Source organism: Symphalangus syndactylus, chromosome 2, assembly GCF_028878055.3.
Source record: "Symphalangus syndactylus isolate Jambi chromosome 2, NHGRI_mSymSyn1-v2.1_pri, whole genome shotgun sequence".
Taxonomy (NCBI): domain Eukaryota; kingdom Metazoa; phylum Chordata; class Mammalia; order Primates; family Hylobatidae; genus Symphalangus; species Symphalangus syndactylus.
This window is the reverse complement of record NC_072424.2, coordinates 12,862,204-12,880,185: the sequence shown is the minus strand read 5'-3', so window position 1 is coordinate 12,880,185 and position 17,982 is coordinate 12,862,204. Positions and strand designations below refer to the sequence as shown.

Here is a 17,982-nt window from a genome sequence, read left to right as displayed (position 1 = left end):
GTGCACATGATGATCACATCACATTCATGCTGATACGGACAGGAAGCAGAAGGGCGTTTCCCCGGCAAAGGCCCTGCCCCCAAGTCTGGAAACCACGGCCCTAAATGGGAACAGGCTTTCCTGTTTTCACATCCAAATGTTGCCTTCTCCAAGACCACTCTGGCTCACCACACCCCTATCGTGTGTCCATATAAACCCCAAGCTCCATGAGCAGAAAAAAAGAAGAGCAGAAGAGCTGCAGGGCAGTGAGCCAGAGAAGGAGAGAGGAGAAGGTGCGTCTGAATATTGGGAGGGGTTCGGCTGGAGATGGACTGGAAGATTATCTTCCCCCTGGAGTCCATCTCCTTTCCAGCTCCCCATCCATCCCGCTGAGAGCCACCTCCATTGCTCAATAAAATCACCACATTCACCATCCTCCAAGTCCGAGTGATCTCATTCTTCCTGGAAGCCAGGCAAAGACCTAGGTACTAAGAAGGTAGAGTATAAAAGGCTGTCACCCTGACTCTCCACTGAGCTGGTTTAACACTTAGCCATATGTCAACAGCAACTGCTAAGAGCATTAATTGTAACACACTCTAGATGCTACCGTGGGGCCAGAGCCCAAAAGTGCTCACCCTGGCTCCTGCACCTGCCTGTCTGCATGCTCCCTCTCCAGAAAAGGGTTTGAGCACACCACGGGCCAAGCAAATGAGCCACACACCTGTTGCAAGTCCTGCAAAGGGGTCAAGGAACTCTCTCGTTTCAATGCCTATAGGATAAATTATATAAACTCCTTAACATGGCAACAAGACCACTCAAAACTAGGCTCCAGCACACCTCTCTAGACATATGATGTGTTCCGGGCTCATTGAAACTTGGCCCGTCAGACATGTTCAAACCTAGACATTAAAGCCCTTTTATGAATCTGTGCCTTTGCACAGACCATTCCCTCTCGTCTGTTTTTCTCTCTCTTCTCCCTTGGTGATCACTGACTCTTCAAGACCAGCTTTAATGTTGTCCCGTCCAGTATAGCTTTCTCTGTTTTCTTCTACAAAAGGGTTCCCAATGCCTCCAGTCTGTGACCCTAGCACCTAGCATAGTATCTAGTACACAGGAGGTACTAAAAAAAAAATGTATTTGAATAAATGGATGGATGGGTAGATGGACTAAAACCCTTGTTTCCCAAATCTCTTCATTTACAGTATTCAAAAATATTTAAACGTTGGTTCTACCCTTAGTTCCAAACAAGAGGAACCTCTGTCCTAGGTTCTGAAATTCTGAGGGTTCTGCATATCACAAATACACACAATGAATGTTTTAAAAAATACACAGGGGCCGGGCGCAGTGGCTCACGCCTGTAATCCCAGCACTTTGGGAGGCTGAGGAGGGCAGATCACAAGGTCAGGAGATCGAGACCATCCTGGCTAACTCGGTGAAACCCTGTCTCTACTAAAAATACAAAAAATAGCCAGGTGTGGTGGCGTGCGCCTGTAGTCCCAGCTACTCGGGAGGCTGAGGCAGGAGAATGACATGAACCCAGGAGGCGGAGCTTGCAGTGAACTGAGATCACACCACTACACTCCAGCCTGGGCAACAGAGTGAGACCCCATCTGAAAAAAAAAAAAAAAAAAACATACACAGGTGAGCCAGGCACGGTGGCTCACACCTGTAATCCCAGCACTTTGGGATGCCAAGGTGCGCGAATCACAAGGTCAGGAGTTCAAGACCAACCTGGCCAATATGGTGAAACCCCATCTCTACTAAAAATACAAAAAATAGCCAGGTGTGGTGGCACGCACCTGTAGTCCCAGCTACTCGGGAGGCTGAGGCAGAAGAATCACTTGAACTCGGGAGGCAGAGGTTGCAGTGAGCTGAGATCATGCCACTGCACTCCAGCCTGAGTGACAGAGCAAGAATCCGTCTCAAAAAATACACAGGTGACTTTGTCCCATGGGATCTGACAGGTAATGCTGGCATAGTGCCACCTGCCACCTTAAACATTTACTCAGGTGACTAACATAGCTGAGGTCCCAGGGAAACACTTCTCTACATCTCTTGCTCTATTCCTTGAAACAAAAAGTAACTGAGCCTGAATGCCACAAAGGTTTGTGAGTTGTAACTGCACGTGTCAAAAACAGACACTGCTTCAGAATCAGGGAGGACCTGAGCAGTAGAAGTGCTTAGGTAAGATAAATCACTAATTAATTACCTTATCAACTCCATCTTCTGAGATCAGGCAAACAAAATAGACTCTCACATAATGAAGCATTTTTTCTCTGTGGTGCTGAGAGTCTATTTTCTTCTGTCTCTTCATATTCTAATTTGTGGCCCAGAAGTCCTGAAGAATTAGTGCATAATTTGCAACAGTTGCATCTAATATCTGAAGAATATTTTTCAACAGTTAAATAATTCATATTACTCTTAAATTTGCATGTATGTGGATCTAGCTATGACATGCATGAAGCCTGGTACCAACTCCTACATGCACAGCTAGATGGCCATTGAACACTAGAATTGGAAATAATCCTGTCATTTTAAACTATTCAATAAGATAGAGCTAAATTTTCAAAACTAAATTAAAAATTTTATTTCTTAAAATTTTTCATTTTTTATATTTGTTGATGCTGTTTTTTCTTTAATTTTAAAATTTAACATCTCTTAAAAGTAATATTTAAAAATATAAAAATAACATTTCTTGTGACATTTGCTTTTTATTTTATTTTATTTTTTCACATTTGCTTTTTAATACAAATATATTTAAATTGTTTTTTCTTAAAAGACAATTACATTCTATTTTTGGTGTTTAACTGACCGAGAATAAATATAAGGCAAGATCATGACAGGAATAAAAATAGTAGAACTCAAAAAGAAAAAAACTAAAAAGAAAAAAAACCTATAATACATTCAAAGAAATGGCTTGCTTAAATTTTGTAAAACTGATATGATAAAAGTGAGAAGTCTTATACAAAAGCATGAGACACATAAAATTTGGTAGTAAGACATTACAACTGCTACATTTAATAAAGTTTTAATTATGAATCAAAGCAAGATAAATGAGCAAGAAAATGATTCTCATCAAATTCACAACTTCAAGAGGTCGATGAAATCCCTGGAACCTCACATTCTTCAGTACATGAAGATTTAATTAGTGCTCAGAGCAATGAGAATGAAAAAGAGGATTGTTCATAACCAATTCACAACTCAGGAGTGCAACTCCGGCCTGCCCTTTAGAAGGGGAAAAAGAACTTCTAGAGACAGGTTTTCATATTTCTAAGTGAAACTTGAACTTTTTGATTATATGGGTTGCGTGATTCACACCAATTTTCCAGATGAGTTTTGGCCAAATAAGTTATTTTTGACCAGAAACATTTGGATTTTTAATTAAAATAACACAAAATGTCATTCACACACATAAAAAAAATACACATGCAAATACTAGAAATTTAAAAATAGGCCAAACCCCCAATAATATTCAACAATGATAAGTGCACAGCAGTTTAGAACATTGTTGTGATGTTCTGAAAAAAAAATTAGGGGTCCAATATGTAACCAAGAGTAATGATGCTTTTCACAGTATTAACAAGCACCATATTCACAGAAGCAATAAAAGAATTCTAGGTTTAATAGAAATAACTCCAATTTTTATGCTAGAATGGCCAAAAATGTAACATGAATAAAAGTAATAAAACAACCACTATCTAGGATGAATAATTCAAAATGAGATTACTAATTTAGTAGGTAATAGAGTGAGAGAATAAATCATACATAACACACAAAAGTAAGTAAATATTACTCAATGCAATTAGATGGTAACAGGGACAAAGATCATGTTGAACAACTAACATTTATGATATGTATTGTTGAAGAATAAAACAGGAACACATTACATTGTCTCCACACCTAGAAGTACAGGTTTTGATTTAAATGAGAAACTGGAAAGAAAACTTTCAATTTTAGGAATTAAGTTAAAAGACTGTGAAGCTAAGTCTACGAAAATGGCAGGAACATACTTGGTAAAGGAAAAGGTGTATAGGCCAGAATTTTGGCCGAAAATTCAGCAGCATCCACTGTAAAGCCCATAGTATAAATCTGTTGCTAGGACACGTGGTCTCAATTTGACCTGTGGTGATGCAACTTTCCGAACAATTAAGCAAGTCTGAAAGGTAGTTTCTGGACCCACCCAAAGAGGGAACATCTTCATGAAATATATATCCAATCTGACCTTACAAGCTCTCTCAGCATATGATGGGAATGCCAACTAAATGCTGTTCCAGGAATTAGATTTCATTTAAACAAGACAGGAGAAGAGTTAGGCAAAGTAACAGAAGATCTACAAAAAAAGTGCATGAATAGAAAATTAAATTTACTTTGAATTTGCACTATCCATAATCTTTTGGTATACATTGTTGTTTGCTCTCAATTATATTATCAGAAGCTTTCAAAAGAAAAAATAATTTAAGTGTGGCTACCTCATTTTTTAAATATCAAAATGAATTTTTTGAAATTTTAAAGAAAGAGCTTTGTAAATCAAAAGAAAATACATGTAAAATGTGTGACATTCCAATAAAATGTAAAGAAATTAGAACAAGGAAACAAAAATAATTGAGTCACTGTGAAGAAGAACTACATAAAAATAATTCCCAAATGAATTTTCCTTAGGTAATTTTGGGGGTACTGTGGATCAGGGAAGAGTCTTAGTTGAGTAGGGATATGAAAAAATTGAGCAATTTACTGACATTTTCAGCTTTCTTCATAATATCCCAGCATTGAAAAATTTGAAAGAAGAAATTGAGAAATATTAAATCAATGTAGACACTGCTTTAAGAGATGGCTAAAATTGCTAAATACATGATTATTGTATACACGACAAAATTATAATAATTTATAACATTTTCTGCAATAATTTATCATATGTGATTCTATTATAATATGTGAACGTGATATGTAAAATTCATGGTCTATTTTGGCATCTAAGTATTACTGGAAGAAGTTTATTGATGACTCCAGCAGCTACTGCTTCAATTTGAAGTTAATAAAAAACTAAGAACTATGATAACTCAAGAAATGTTGTCTAATTTGGCATTATTCCATGTGACATGTAAATTGTGTGGAAATCTTTATTATAACAAGATAATTAGTGATTTTACTGAAATAAAAATGAGAAATATAAATTTTATGGAATAAGTATATAATTTATGAGTTATGCATCTCAGTTTTATTACCAATCCATCACAGAGCCATCAGTAAAATGCTTAAACATACACAATAATAATTAAATTTAGTTATCTTTGAAATTCTGCCAACTTTCTGTCATGTCCAAACTACAAACATATTTTTACCATATTTAACACATTTGTTTTTAGCATACACTCATGTGCTGGGCCCCACCAATGTCAGGAGTTGGCCTTCTTGTACCCAGCGACAGACATTTCAAGCCAGGCTCATCCACTGTCGCTCCTGGAACTTTTGCAACACTTTCATTTCTCTTCACCCTTTGGTTTTAACTCAGCAGCCGGGAGGAAGTAGGGGTTAGGGGGGCACCAAGCATTGTACTTCCCTGCAGACCCCCAGGGGCTGGGGCTGCTGAGGGGCTGCTCGGCACCTGCCCCGACTCCTCTGCTGCCCTCCTGCCTGCTGATGGCTCCTGCCAGAAGCCCCGTGTAGCAGGATGTTGTTGGGAGTATGGCCACCACCACCTACCTCCCATGTGGACCGCTTGTGTCACCCAAGAGGGCCTCCCTCTCTCCCCAGCCTCAGTTCAGTCATCCCAGGGACCCCATGCGTACCTCCAGAAGTGCAGCTGTGTGCTCCAAGCCCGGTGACTGACAGCTCCCCCGAATGCCATGGCTGCCGTGAGGGAGGAGTGGCTCCCCCAAGCTTCCCTAAGGTGGGCCCTGCAGCCAGCGTTCAGCCTTGGTGTCTTGCCCTGGCTCCCCACATCTACAGGTTTGGGACCTTCTCTTCTTATTGATTTTCTGTCACTGCTGTAGCAGATTCCCACAGACTTAGTGGCTTAAAACAACACAAATGTATCATCTCACAGTTCCAGAGGGTGGATGTCCAAACCGGGTCTCCCTGAGCGAGGGTCATGGTGTTGGCAGGACTGCTTCCTTCTGGGGCCTCGAGGGTGCATCTGTGCTCTTGGCTTTTCAGGCTTCTAGAAACTGCTTCATTCCTTTGCAGTGGCCCCTCCCTGGATCTTCAAAACCAGCACTGGCAGGTTGAGTCATTCCCATGTCACCTGACGGTGGCTCTTTCCTGCCTCCCTCTTCTACTCACGGGGACCCCTCTGATGACTTTGGGAACACCTGGATGATCCAGGAAACTCTCCCCATAGAACTCTGAGGGAACGGTTGGCAACCGTAATTCCATCTGCAAACTTCATTGTCCTGTGTCATAGCATATTCACAGGCTCTAGGGACTAGGTTGTGACATCTTCAAGGGGCCATTATTCCACCTCCCACACCTTCCCAACCCTGGCTGTGCTGGCCCTGACTGAGAGGAGTGGGCTTCCACTTCTGTCACCTGGCAAAGGAACCTCCACAGCCCAAGAATGTTAACACTTACCAGGTGCCGGGCATGGGCCTTACGTGTTTTATGTAATTCAATCCTCCCAACAAACATATGAGGTAAGTAAAATAATTCCCACCACTGTACAGGTGAGGAAACGGAGACATGGAAGGACTTGGTAGCGAGACTAAGGCCCCATAGCTAAGAATGGACAATGCTGAGATTTAAGGCAAAACAGGGATTCCTACAGATTGGTTCGGGTGGCCATTCATCGGGGAACGGATGTTTATTGCCCACCTCCTAGTGCCAGGCGTAGTGCCCAGCTGGGGACGCAGAACAGGGAACAGCACCGATATGACCTCTGCTTCTCTGTAGGGAGGATTTCTCCCACACCGAGAACTCGGCTCTAGAATTGGATAGGGGCGAAGGTGATGGTGGGCCGAAAGGGAGGAGCGGGAACAGGCAAGTTTCTCCCACCCTGCAGTCTCCCTTCCTCCATTTCTCCCTGTGTATAGCAGCCAGGGTTGTTCTTAAACCCAGACCTGACAATTCTCTGCTGAAAAACCTTTCATGTCGCTCCACTGCTCTCACCAGAAAGACCACACTCGGGCCGAGCACAGTGGCTCCCCCCTGAAATCCCAGCACTTTGGGAGGTGGAGGCAAGAGGATTGCTTGAGCTCAGAAGTTCAAGACCACCCTGAGCAACACAATGAGATCTCATCTCAAAACTTTTTAAAAAAATTAGCCAGGCATGGTGGTGCATGCTAGTAGTCCTAACTATGTGAGAGGATTGGTTAAGCCCAGAAGTTCAAGGCTGCAGTAAGCTCTGATGGCGCCACCGCACTCCAGCCTGGCAACTGAGTGAGATCTTGTGTAAAAAAAAACAAAAACAAAACAAAACAAAAAAGCCCTCTTAAACCTAGCTTACAAATCTTTAAACATGAGGCCTGCCCACCTCCCCAACCCATTCTCTCATCTTTCGAGACTCCTCTGCCCACACTCTATGCCCCAGCCATCCTGAAGCCCCTTTCTTCCACGTCTGGCCTCTAGGCCTTTGAACATGCTGTTTCTTCAACCAAGGCTGCCTTTCGTGCTTCCCCCACCTCTCACTGCCTTTGCCATCTCCTCCCTTACCTCCTACTCCCCATCAGGACTTGGCTCAGAGCCATTCCCACCTAACTCCTTCAATGGGCGGCAACCCGCTAGAGACTCTATTTTCCTATCCCACACTTGCCACTTCCTCGTCTTTGTTCGTGACCAGACTGCAAGTTCCTTGAAGTCAGGGGCTACCCGTCTAATTCGGTGTTGTACTGCCAGTGCCTGACATGGTGCCTGGCTTATGATGCTCAGAATATTTTTGTGGGTGGCTAGATGGATAAATGGATGGGTGCATGAATGGACAGACTGGTGCCTCAATTTTCCTGCCTCAACCTGTTAATCCACTGCTACATCAGAGCCAGCCCTGCACCCCAGCCTTCAACGTGAGCAGCTCCTCCTCTCTGTAGCTCCAGCCCCAGCCTGGACCTATCTTTCAGAGCCACAATACTAAGAGACAGTCCCTGAGTCTTGGATGACCACGTGAGTACCTCCACGTGGTAACTGTGGAGGAGCCATGGCACACCCATCTTTCATGGAGCTGGGGCCTGCCCACCTCCTCCCTGGGCCAGCCACACTGTGCCCCCAGTTCTTGAGTCCCTCTGGGTCCTTCCTGCTCCCCTGACTCCTGGATCACTCTGCCTGAAGGACAGTCAGGACAATGCAAAGTTCAGACATGCTCTCGCTGCATGGGATGGGCCCTGCATGTGTAAAGAGCTGTGTGTTTTTCTGTAGAGGACTCACAGCGTCTACACCGGACAGTTTCTGTTTGCACGACATTGAGTAAACTTCACATCCATCGGGGCAGTTACTCTTTGGGATTACTGATGAGGGTACTCCTTTTGAGATGCTCTCAAACAACTCCAAAAGATGCTCTGTCAGGGGCAGAGTGGTCCTATCTGACTTTTAGGGTTTGTACATTTACTCTGAGAGTGAAACAACAGGACAAACATCATCTCACTGGCATAAGAGGGCAAACAAAAAAGACCATTAGACAGATCATTCTTCCTGCCAGGGAGACAGCCCTATTAATACCTGCGACCACACAGGCAAGCAGAATAAGAGGATTTCTCCATAGCTGGAAATTTATTTTTCCAAGAATACTGAATAAATCCTGGCGGTGACTAACCAGCTAGGCTAAGACAAAAGGTCCTTTTCTTCCCAACTAATACACATTCTATTAGTCAGGACTCTGGGGAATGGGTGACAGAAACTTGCTACCAAAGAGCTCACACTGCGAGGAGGGGTGCATTAGTTCTCAGGCCTGGATGAGGAATGGACTGGGTCCTCACCGGCTCATAGAACTCTTGTCTCCTGTCTGGTTCTCCTTGTGGGTCCGTTGCTGTCATTCTTTCCTGTGAGGAAGAGGAAGGACGTATAACCATGAGTAGTTGTGTGCTTAAATCCTTGTAGTTCAGCAATCAGAGAGGAAAGGGGGCCTTATTCTCCCCGCCCAAGCTTTAAAAACACCCCAGAGAAGGATTTAGTGAGACTTAGCCTGAGCCCTAGGCCCATCCATGAACTGGGGCAAGGGAATGGGATGTCGTTACTGGCTCAGTTGGGTCTATCTCTCCAACTGGAAGGATGGGGTACAACGAGGGGCAGCCCTCAGCAGAAGCACAGGGTTGAAACCAGGCAGGAGGTTTTCCAGGAGGTCTCAGGTGCTCTTCTGCATGGACAAAACAGTAAATATCAGGCTGGGTGCAGTGGCTCAAGCCTGTAATTCCAGCAATTTGGGCAGTGGAGGCAGGAGGATTGCTTGAGCCCAGGAGTTGGAGACCAGCCTGGGAAACATGGTGAAACCCTGTCTCTACTACAAATACAAAAAATTAGCCAGGCATGGTGGCGCACGCTTGTAATCCCAGCTGCTCAGAAGGCTTGAGGTGTGAGCATCACTTTAGCCTGGGAGGCAGAGGTTGCATTGAGCTGAGATTGCACCAGTGCACTCCAGCCTGGGGTACAGAGTGAGACTCTGTCTCAAAAAAAGAACACACACAAAAAAAATTGAATATAAGTATTCATTATTTTAAATCATAAAAAATAATTTAAAATGTGGCGTGAAAACATCACCCATAATCCTGTCATCTCCAAACAACTGTAATTAACACGATAGAGTATTTCCTCCAAGTCTTTTTTCTCCAGGCACATGTACGTGTTTAATATAGTCCTGCCATATTGTATAGACAATTTTGCATCCTGCTCTTTTTACTTAAAATTATAACAGAAGGATTTTCTCATGTTATTTCCTTTGACTCTGTTCCCTGCACAATTCACTTCCTTTCCTACTCAGCTCTTTGGCAGAAAAAGTTTGTAGATTGCACAAATAACTGGAAGGAGTACTGACTTTTTTTGGTTTCCAGGGGAATGTGAGCAAAGAGAGGAGAAAGAAAGATTAAAAAGGGCAGGTCTTGGTGACCCTCACAGGGCTGCTGAAATAAACAAATGTCATATTCTATGAGAGCATGCCTTGAAATGGCTATATTTATCAGCATTATAGTCATTAATCATTAAATTTATTTTTCCCCATTTTTTAAATAACTGAGTCCACTGGACAGCCTTGAATGCTAGTGGAGGGGGGTGCTCTCCTGCCACAGCCCACTGCAGGGAAAGAGTAATTTCCCAGAGAACCTATGGATTTACTGTGGGTCGTGGGCGATAACAGGTTTTCTAAAAGCACTTTCTGCTACAGGTGAGGAGAGGATGCTGTTCTGAGAGCTGCTGATAATACGTGGATCCAAACCCACAGGCTTGAGCTGCTTAATTGAAATTCACATCAAAATGGAATTCTGGTTTAGCTCAACTTGACTACTATCGATGATGAAAATAAATCCCTGGGTCACACGAGGATAGTGATTGAGTAGAGCTTGTTTGCTGGCACAGGAATGACATTTCCACTGGAATTAAATTGTCGTCAGTTAACAGAACTGAATTTTCTGTCATTCTTTGACTTGAATTTTCTTTTTTCCCAAGATAACGTGGACAGGACCCAGGTATTTTCAATGACTCAGAAAAGAGTTCATTTGACTATGGGCTTACCCAGCTTTAAGCGGGCTCTGCTGTCCCTGAAGAACAGAGCCAAGGGAAGGTGGGGTACCTTGTCATCCCTCCTCCTCTCATTTTCCATCCTGTCTGTCCAGTACGTAAACATTCTGTGGCTCTACCTCTAGAATCTCCTCTGCTACACCCATGGCCAGATCACCCCATCTCATGCCTAGACTACTGTGGTCCCTTCAGCCATTATCCCCACAGGAGTGAGAGCAATCTTTCAAAAACCAAACCCTCCTGTGCCAATCCCCTGCTCACAGCCCTCAGTGGCTTCTTGTTGCCCTGACACCAAAACCCTCATTTGCAGCCCTGCTGATGGACTCCCTTTCTGACCCACCTCTACCTTTCCCCACATGCCATGCCCTGGTCGCCCATGCCTCCTTCCTAGTTCTTGAAGCCCCCAAACAGGTTTCTGCCTCAGGGCCTTGGCACATGCTCATGCCTCTGTTTCCTCCCCAACTCATTACACAAAGGACTCCTGATTTTTCAGATATTGACTCAAAAATGCCTTCGTTGGTGAGGCTTCCCTGAATAGCTTCTGCTTTACTTCATTTCTGGCACACTCATTCTTGGAAAGAAGCTTGCTGTATTAGTCCGTTCTCACACTGCTATAAATAACTGCCTGAGACTGGGTACTTTATAAAGAAAAGAGGCTTGATTCACAGTTCCTTATGGCTGGGAAGGCCTCAGGAAACTTACAATCATGGTGAAAGAGGAAGCAAACACGTCCTTCTTCACAAGGCAGCAGGAAGGAAAAATGCAGTGGGAAGGGGGGCAAAGCCCCTTATAAAACCACCAGGTCTCATGAGAATTCACTGACTATCATGAGAACAGCATGGTGGAACTGCCTCCATGGTCTAATCACCTCCCATGAAGCCCCTCACCCAACACGTGGGGATTACAATTTGGATTACAATTCAAGATGAGATTTTGGGTGGGGACACAGCCAAATCATGTCACTTGCTTTCTCATTCCTGCATTCCCATCTTCTTGCTCTGATTTGGTTTGGATTGGTGTCCCTGCCCAAATTTCATGTCGAATTGTAATTCCCATTGTTCGAGGAGGGTCATGATGGGAGGTGATTGGATCATGGGGGTGGATTTCCTCCTTGCTGTTCTCATGATAGTGAGTGAATTCTCATGAGACCTGGTTGTTTAAAAGTGTGTGGCACCTTCCCTTTTGTTCTTTTCCTCCTTCTCTGGCCATGTAAGACATGCCTGCTTCCCCTTCACCTTCCACCATGATTGTAAGTTTCCTGAGGCCTCCCCAGCCATGCTTCCTGTACAGCCTGTGGAACTGTGAGGAAATTAAACCTCCTTTCTTTATAAATTACCTAGTCTCAGGTAGTACTTCAGCACAATGTGAAAATGGACTAATACAGTCTCCCCAATTTGAAGTAAGCTTCTTGAAAACAAGAATGTTGTTAGATCTTGGTCAACATGATTTAGAAAGTACCTGTTGGGTACTTAATAAATATTAGTTGAATAAAGGATTGAATGAACATGCAATTCTGAAAAGGCATGGTCTATATTATTAGACATGGAAGAGGATATTTTGGAGTATCAGCTTCTCTCCAACCAATGGTTGCTTGGTTTTTACCACTAGTTTCTTGCACATTGGACTTGTCTTTAAGCCATGAAAGGATCCCTTTAACATTCATTAAAGTCAGACAAGTGAAAGTCTTATTTCTAGTACAGGAAAGCAAAAGCACAACTCTAACTAAAATGTCAAGTGCCCTAAGGTGTGAAAAATATTTAAAAACTCTCCATTTGCTCTTTTGTGGTAGTACCCTTTGTCAAAAGCTTTTCTCCAGTTTTGTTCATGCCTGATAAATGCAAGAGGAGAGTTTTCCCAGAATACCATAAAATACACCCAGCTAGACAGGCCTATGAGATTTAAGTGGCTTCCTGCCTGTCCCAGTGCCTGGAGGGGTAAAGGAGAGGAAAGAAATCTTTGAGCTTGAAGACTGCTGGAGGGAAGAAAAGAGAAAACATAAACTTAGGTCCCAGAAGCTTCTGAGAGGGAAGGGATCAGACCCCAAACCCTTGTCACCAAGGGCCCACATTACTGAAGCCCTCTAGGTGGGCTGGTTGGTCCTGGTCAAAGTCCAATGACCAGAAAGGGTGCAAGCTTCTACTGGCCTTAGCCTCCCACTTCCAGTTACAGGTCCCATCCCTTTGACCATGGGTAGGGAAATGACCCATTCTGGCCCAGTCATAATCTTCCATCACCCTGACTACCATGATTGGCATAGGGATGGTCACATGACCCAACCAGGCCCATTAGAGTCCTTCCCTGGGACTTTCCTGCCTGGAGCTGGAAGGGAAGAGTCCTCTATCATGTCTAAAGAACTCAGCCCAGAGTGGCCTGAGATGGAGCACCCTGAAGAAAGCCCACTTGCTATCAGAGAGAGTGAAAAAACCAGCAGACACAGACAAAGGAGTCCCAAGGACGTTTGCATTCAGAGCAGAAGGTGTTGGTGCCCACTCCATAGCCCTGGTCCACTTGAGTTCTCTAGCAGCAGCAGCCAAGGGACAGCTTCCCTCCCATCTCAAGTCCCCACAAGTTTCCCCTCTGCCTGAGGCCTTTCTCCACCTTGTTCTGGCTCTGATGCAACCAGGCACACCCCAAACAGGGAGATTTAGGTTCCCAGGAACAACCCTCAGTCGGGGAAGGGAGTTGATTGACAAACACTCCCAGCCTCCCGTTCTAGTACCGAGAAGATTCTGAGGCTGATGTGATGGCTTCTCAGAGGGTCCCTGCCGGAAAGGCCCTGTTGCCCCTAGCATAACTCACCACTCAGGCACATCTTCCTGGGTAACTCATCCTCCCAGGCACATCTTCCTGGGCAACTCGCCCCTTGGGCACATCCTCCTGGGCAACTCGCCCCTTGGGCACATCCTCCTGGATAACTCCCCACTCAGGCATATCCTCCTGGGTATTCTCAATTTCCTGTCCCACTTTTCCCCCACGTCCTTACAAGGACTTTCTGGAAACACCTTTTAAGTAAACTACCTGCACTCACCTACTTGTCTTGGAGTCAGCTTTTAGGGAACCCAAACTAATCAGGAATGGCCTGTCTGTGGGTCTTCCCTAAAGCCAGTTCAGTCTCTGCCTTTTTCCCCCCTAAGGTCTTGTGATTGAATTAAATCCTATCATTCTCAAACAAAGAATCATGAAACAGAGAAGGTGTGTAAGTCACTCAACCCTGGGATTTTGAGAGAAGTGGTCACTGGGGGATGTAGGGTGGTAGTCTCTCAACCTTATCTGAGCTCACACCTCCCAACCCATGGAAATAATTGAGGCCCAGACGCCATGAACTGGGCATATCCCTGTAGAAGGTAGGTAACTGTCTGTCCTCCCACCCAAAGGAGCCTGCAGTTGAGCAGAGTTTGGCTTCAGCCACAGAGGCAGCAGTGAGAGGAGGAGGCTGAGCTCCACTCATACAAGGCCACAGTGATGCATGGTCTTCAGGGGTAGGCAGGGGCTCTCACCAGACCTCGGGGACGGGGTGGTTTTCCCAACTCAGCCAGCTGGAGGAAGCGAATCTGAGTGCCTTCCCATGGCAAGGCCAAGGGAGTGAGAAAGCCAAGGAACATGCTCAGAGAGATGGCCAGCAGCATCCCACAGGGGTGGGGTGGAATGGTGCCCTCAGGGAGGGCTGGCAGCCTGTATCCTAACTGCTGCATCATCGCTAAGAAGAACCATGACTTTCACCTCAGTGATGTCTAGCTGTAAAGCACTTTCACTCCCATAATTTAACTGTATCTTCTTAACCTCAAATTCTAGACTGCAAATTTTCTGCACGTTTCACAAAGGAGGAAGTTCAGGCTCTGGAAGGTGAGGTGGCTGCCAGCTCCACAGGGCCAGGGTGCATCCCTAAAAAGAGACAATTTCCCCAGTCTCAAGAGCATGGTCATGTCTTTCAAATGCACATACCTAACTTTGAGTTTGGTTCCTCCATTCTGCTGCGTGCATGCCTACAGATCCAAAATGGTGGCCAAGTGCACTGGATTTTATCATTTATTTGAGTGAACTTGACGGCTTACTTAGCTGCTTGAAAGTTTAGTTTAGAGAGTGATTCAGTGGCATACACCTAAAGGCACCAATTTGTGATTTGTTCATTCAGACAATCAATAAATAAACCTCAGGAATTTACATGGATTAAGGGCCCAAAGTCTTCTTGAAGTGGTATTTTTCAGTGCTTATTTCACTTTGGGTTGCTAGGAGATAAATTGGTTTTTTAAAAAAGGCAATTTGCATAAAGACCAGGAAAGCATTTTAATAATGTCAATATATAGCCAAATGGACTAAAGTGCTAAAGTGACAATTTTTCACTAGATAATTAAGCCTCCAAATTTAAATGTTATAAAAGAGATATAGTTGTATTCCATGGAGATCTATTCCACTTAGGTAGCTAATTATTTCTCAAGAACAACACTGAGTCATGTTGGACATCTTCTTGCTAATCTAATAATATTAACAAACTGGGAGGTGGTCCTATCCTACCACACAATCAGAAATGCAAAACTGCTAGGATTTTAATTGCAGAATTGTGGGAAATTTATTCTTCTAATCACTAGCACAAATCTGAAAATCTGTCCAGCAGCCAGGAACTAAATTGAAGTTTACTTTCCGTGATACATACGTTGTAAATTTCACTAATTTGAATGGGCGGAGAGGAAGAGTGTCTCAGTTCAGTAGTTCTACTATAACAAAATCTCCGAGACTGGGTAACTTATAAACAACAGAGATTTATTTCTCACAGTTCTGGAGGCTGGAAGTCCAAAATTAAGGTGCCTGCAGGTTCAATGTCTGGTAAGGGCATGGTCTGTGTTTTCAAGATGGAGCCTCCTGCTGTGTCCTCCTCCAGAGGGAATGAATGCTGTGTTTTTGCATAGCAGAAAGAGTGGAAGAACCAAAGGTTCTTTTTGTTTTGAATGCTGGATGGATCCTCTTTTGTAAGGTATTAATCTCATTCATGAGGGCAGAGTCTTCACGACTTAATCACCTCCTAAAGGCAGAACTTCTCCATAGTATCATACTGGCAATTGAATTTTAGCATGTGAATTGTAGAGGACACACTCAGACTCTAGCAAAGAGCTCATCTATTTTGGTTAAAAATATCAGCTGTAGTACTTATGTAATACTTTTAAAATGTTTTCCTTCAAGTCCAAATAGAATCTTGAGTCTGGCACAAAATAATTATATAAACGTTAGCCATTATTATTGTCTCAATATAGATACATAGACTTTAAAACAGTACGGTAGATCATTTGCAAAGAGTCTGCTCATTCTTCCCAGCCATGTACTCCAGCCTTTTCATCCTGTGACTTTACCGCTTCTCCCATCCAGAGAAGCAGAAAAGATATCTCTCCCCACCCACCCCCCAAATCTGTCAGGCCTGTGACTTGCTTTGAACAACAGGTTGTGGAGGGAGTGACACTGTGGGAGCTTACAGCAGGCCTCAGAGACTTCAAAGCTTCCACTCCTGTCCTCTTCGAGCTGCTGCCACTATGCAAAAAAAGTCCCAGCTGGCACTGTGGACATGAAAGACCACCTCGAGAGAGAGGCATGCCTGCCATGTTATGAGTCTATCTTGGACCCAACAACCCCAGGAAATCTACTAGACTAGGGGCCACCTGAAAGACTCCAGGCAAGACCAGCAGAATCACTGCCCAGCAGAGCCCAGCCAAAGCTGCTGACACACAAAACTGTCCACAAATAAAATGGATGTTATTTGAACCCACTAAGTTTTGGGGTGGCCTGTAATGCAGCAACAGATCACTGATACAAATGGGTTTTTAATAAATGTAGATAATTCAGAAATAAGAGTATAAAAAATCCTCATAATGCTACCCCTGATTTTAACAGCCATTAATATGCTGGTATTTTTCTTCCAAAGTTTTTCTTTACGTGTTTTACAAGGATAAAAACATTGATCTGAAATGCTTCTCCTACCTCCAGTTCATCTGTTGAAGCCCTTACCCACAAGATGACTATATTTGGAGACAGAACCTTTAGGGGGCTAATTAAAGTTAAATGACATCATAAGTGTGGGGCTCTAATCCAATGGGAGTAGTGTACTTGTAAGAAGAGGCAGAGACACCAGAGATTTCTCTCTCTCTCTCTCTCCTTCTCCTTGAATATGCAGAGGAAAGCCTCTGTAAGAATGCGGCAAGAAGATAGCTGTCTACAAGCCAAGGTGAGAGACCTCACCAGAAACCAACTGTGACTTCCAATGGGCAGAAATGTGAGAAAAGACATTTCTGTCACATACTTCATCCATCCTGTAGTATTTTGTTACAGCAGCCTGAGAGGACTAATACACATATTAACATTTTGAACATCTGCTGTTTCATGGACCCAGTGCAAATGTTTCTTCATGTCATAGATAGTCTTCAACATCATTTTAAACAATAGCTCAGATGAATGTCTCAACATGGGTCCATTAGAAAATACAACCTTAGGCAAGGATTAACCTGCTGATACTTTATTTGGGAGGTGCAAGCTCTGGGAAGAGACCTTGAGAAGAAATGAAAGAAAAGTACCAGGAAAAAACACAAATGCTGTGTGATGAGTCACTGTGTTGACTGAGATCTCATGACAAACTGCACAAAGACATAGCAGGTCAGTCATCCCCTGGCTTAAGGTGTGTCCCGAGGGGCTGCGAGGAGGAGCTATACCATAGACGAGTTCCCAGAGGGAGAAAGTGGAGAGGATGTACCTGCCCAATTCCCTCCTGCCTCCCACTTCCAGCAGGTCAAGAGTCACCTCCAGAGGGAGTGTCTTGGGCTTAGAAGACAATACCCCAAAGTATGGCACGTTGGTGTGTTGAGTCCTTTGAACTGAAGAAGCTTGGGGAGGCCTCAGAAGCAAGGTCTCTTCAACCTTCTCCCCTTTCTCCCCTAAGGCCTGTCATAGAAAACAAAAATCCTCTCCCCCAAGGTGGATCAAAGAAACTAGAACTCTACCCCAAAGCTAGCCATAAAATGTGGGAAGGTCACTCTGATCTCTCTTTCCCCCTGAAAGCCCTCATGGGACAGGTGTCCTGCCCTATGTGTAGAAGGGAAGGAAACTCTTACAGAGACAGAGAAAAGAATCCGAACAAACAGGGCTTTCTGGGTTCCCCCATACAACTCACCCAGTTTGTTACCCCTTTTGTGTACAGTCATGTTTCTCCACAACTATCCACTTCTTTCATCAGACTTCGCATCAAAATCCATCATTTTCCCCAGGCTTTTGGGACTTCATTTCCTTGGGAAGGCTCCCATGTCGCATAAAACTTTCATTTAATGATTTGGATTCGTTTCTGCTGTTAAGCTGTCTTTGTCAGTTTTACTTTCAGACCTA

The 17,982-nt window shown here is 44.0% G+C and overlaps 1 protein-coding gene and 2 long non-coding RNA genes across 4 annotated transcripts in view; 1 reads left to right on the top strand and 2 right to left on the bottom strand.

The window, feature by feature from the left end:
• Positions 1–327: 327 nt before the first annotated feature.
• On the bottom strand, positions 328–5,870 carry LOC129464653 (uncharacterized). Its single transcript, XR_008651651.2, has 3 exons — positions 5,766–5,870; positions 2,189–2,359; positions 328–467 (listed from the first exon to the last, which is right to left on the bottom strand). It is a non-coding gene; the product is annotated as an uncharacterized lncRNA (long non-coding RNA).
• A 583-nt stretch (positions 5,871–6,453) lies between these two features.
• On the top strand, positions 6,454–10,453 carry LOC129464633 (uncharacterized). Of its 2 annotated transcripts, none has more exons than XR_008651648.2 (3): positions 6,454–6,608; positions 7,944–8,067; positions 10,274–10,453. It is a non-coding gene; the product is annotated as an uncharacterized lncRNA (long non-coding RNA). The 2 variants fall into 2 exon arrangements; XR_010119247.1 differs by having other exon boundaries at positions 7,861–8,067.
• TEX36 (testis expressed 36) overlaps positions 8,587–17,982 on the bottom strand; it is a 99,800-nt gene continuing 90,404 nt past the window's right edge. Inside the window, exon 4 of the mRNA XM_055246003.2 lies at positions 8,587–8,939. Coding sequence (XP_055101978.1) covers positions 8,814–8,939 — 126 coding nt within the window. The 3' untranslated portion in view covers positions 8,587–8,813. The remainder of the gene's footprint in view (positions 8,940–17,982) is intronic.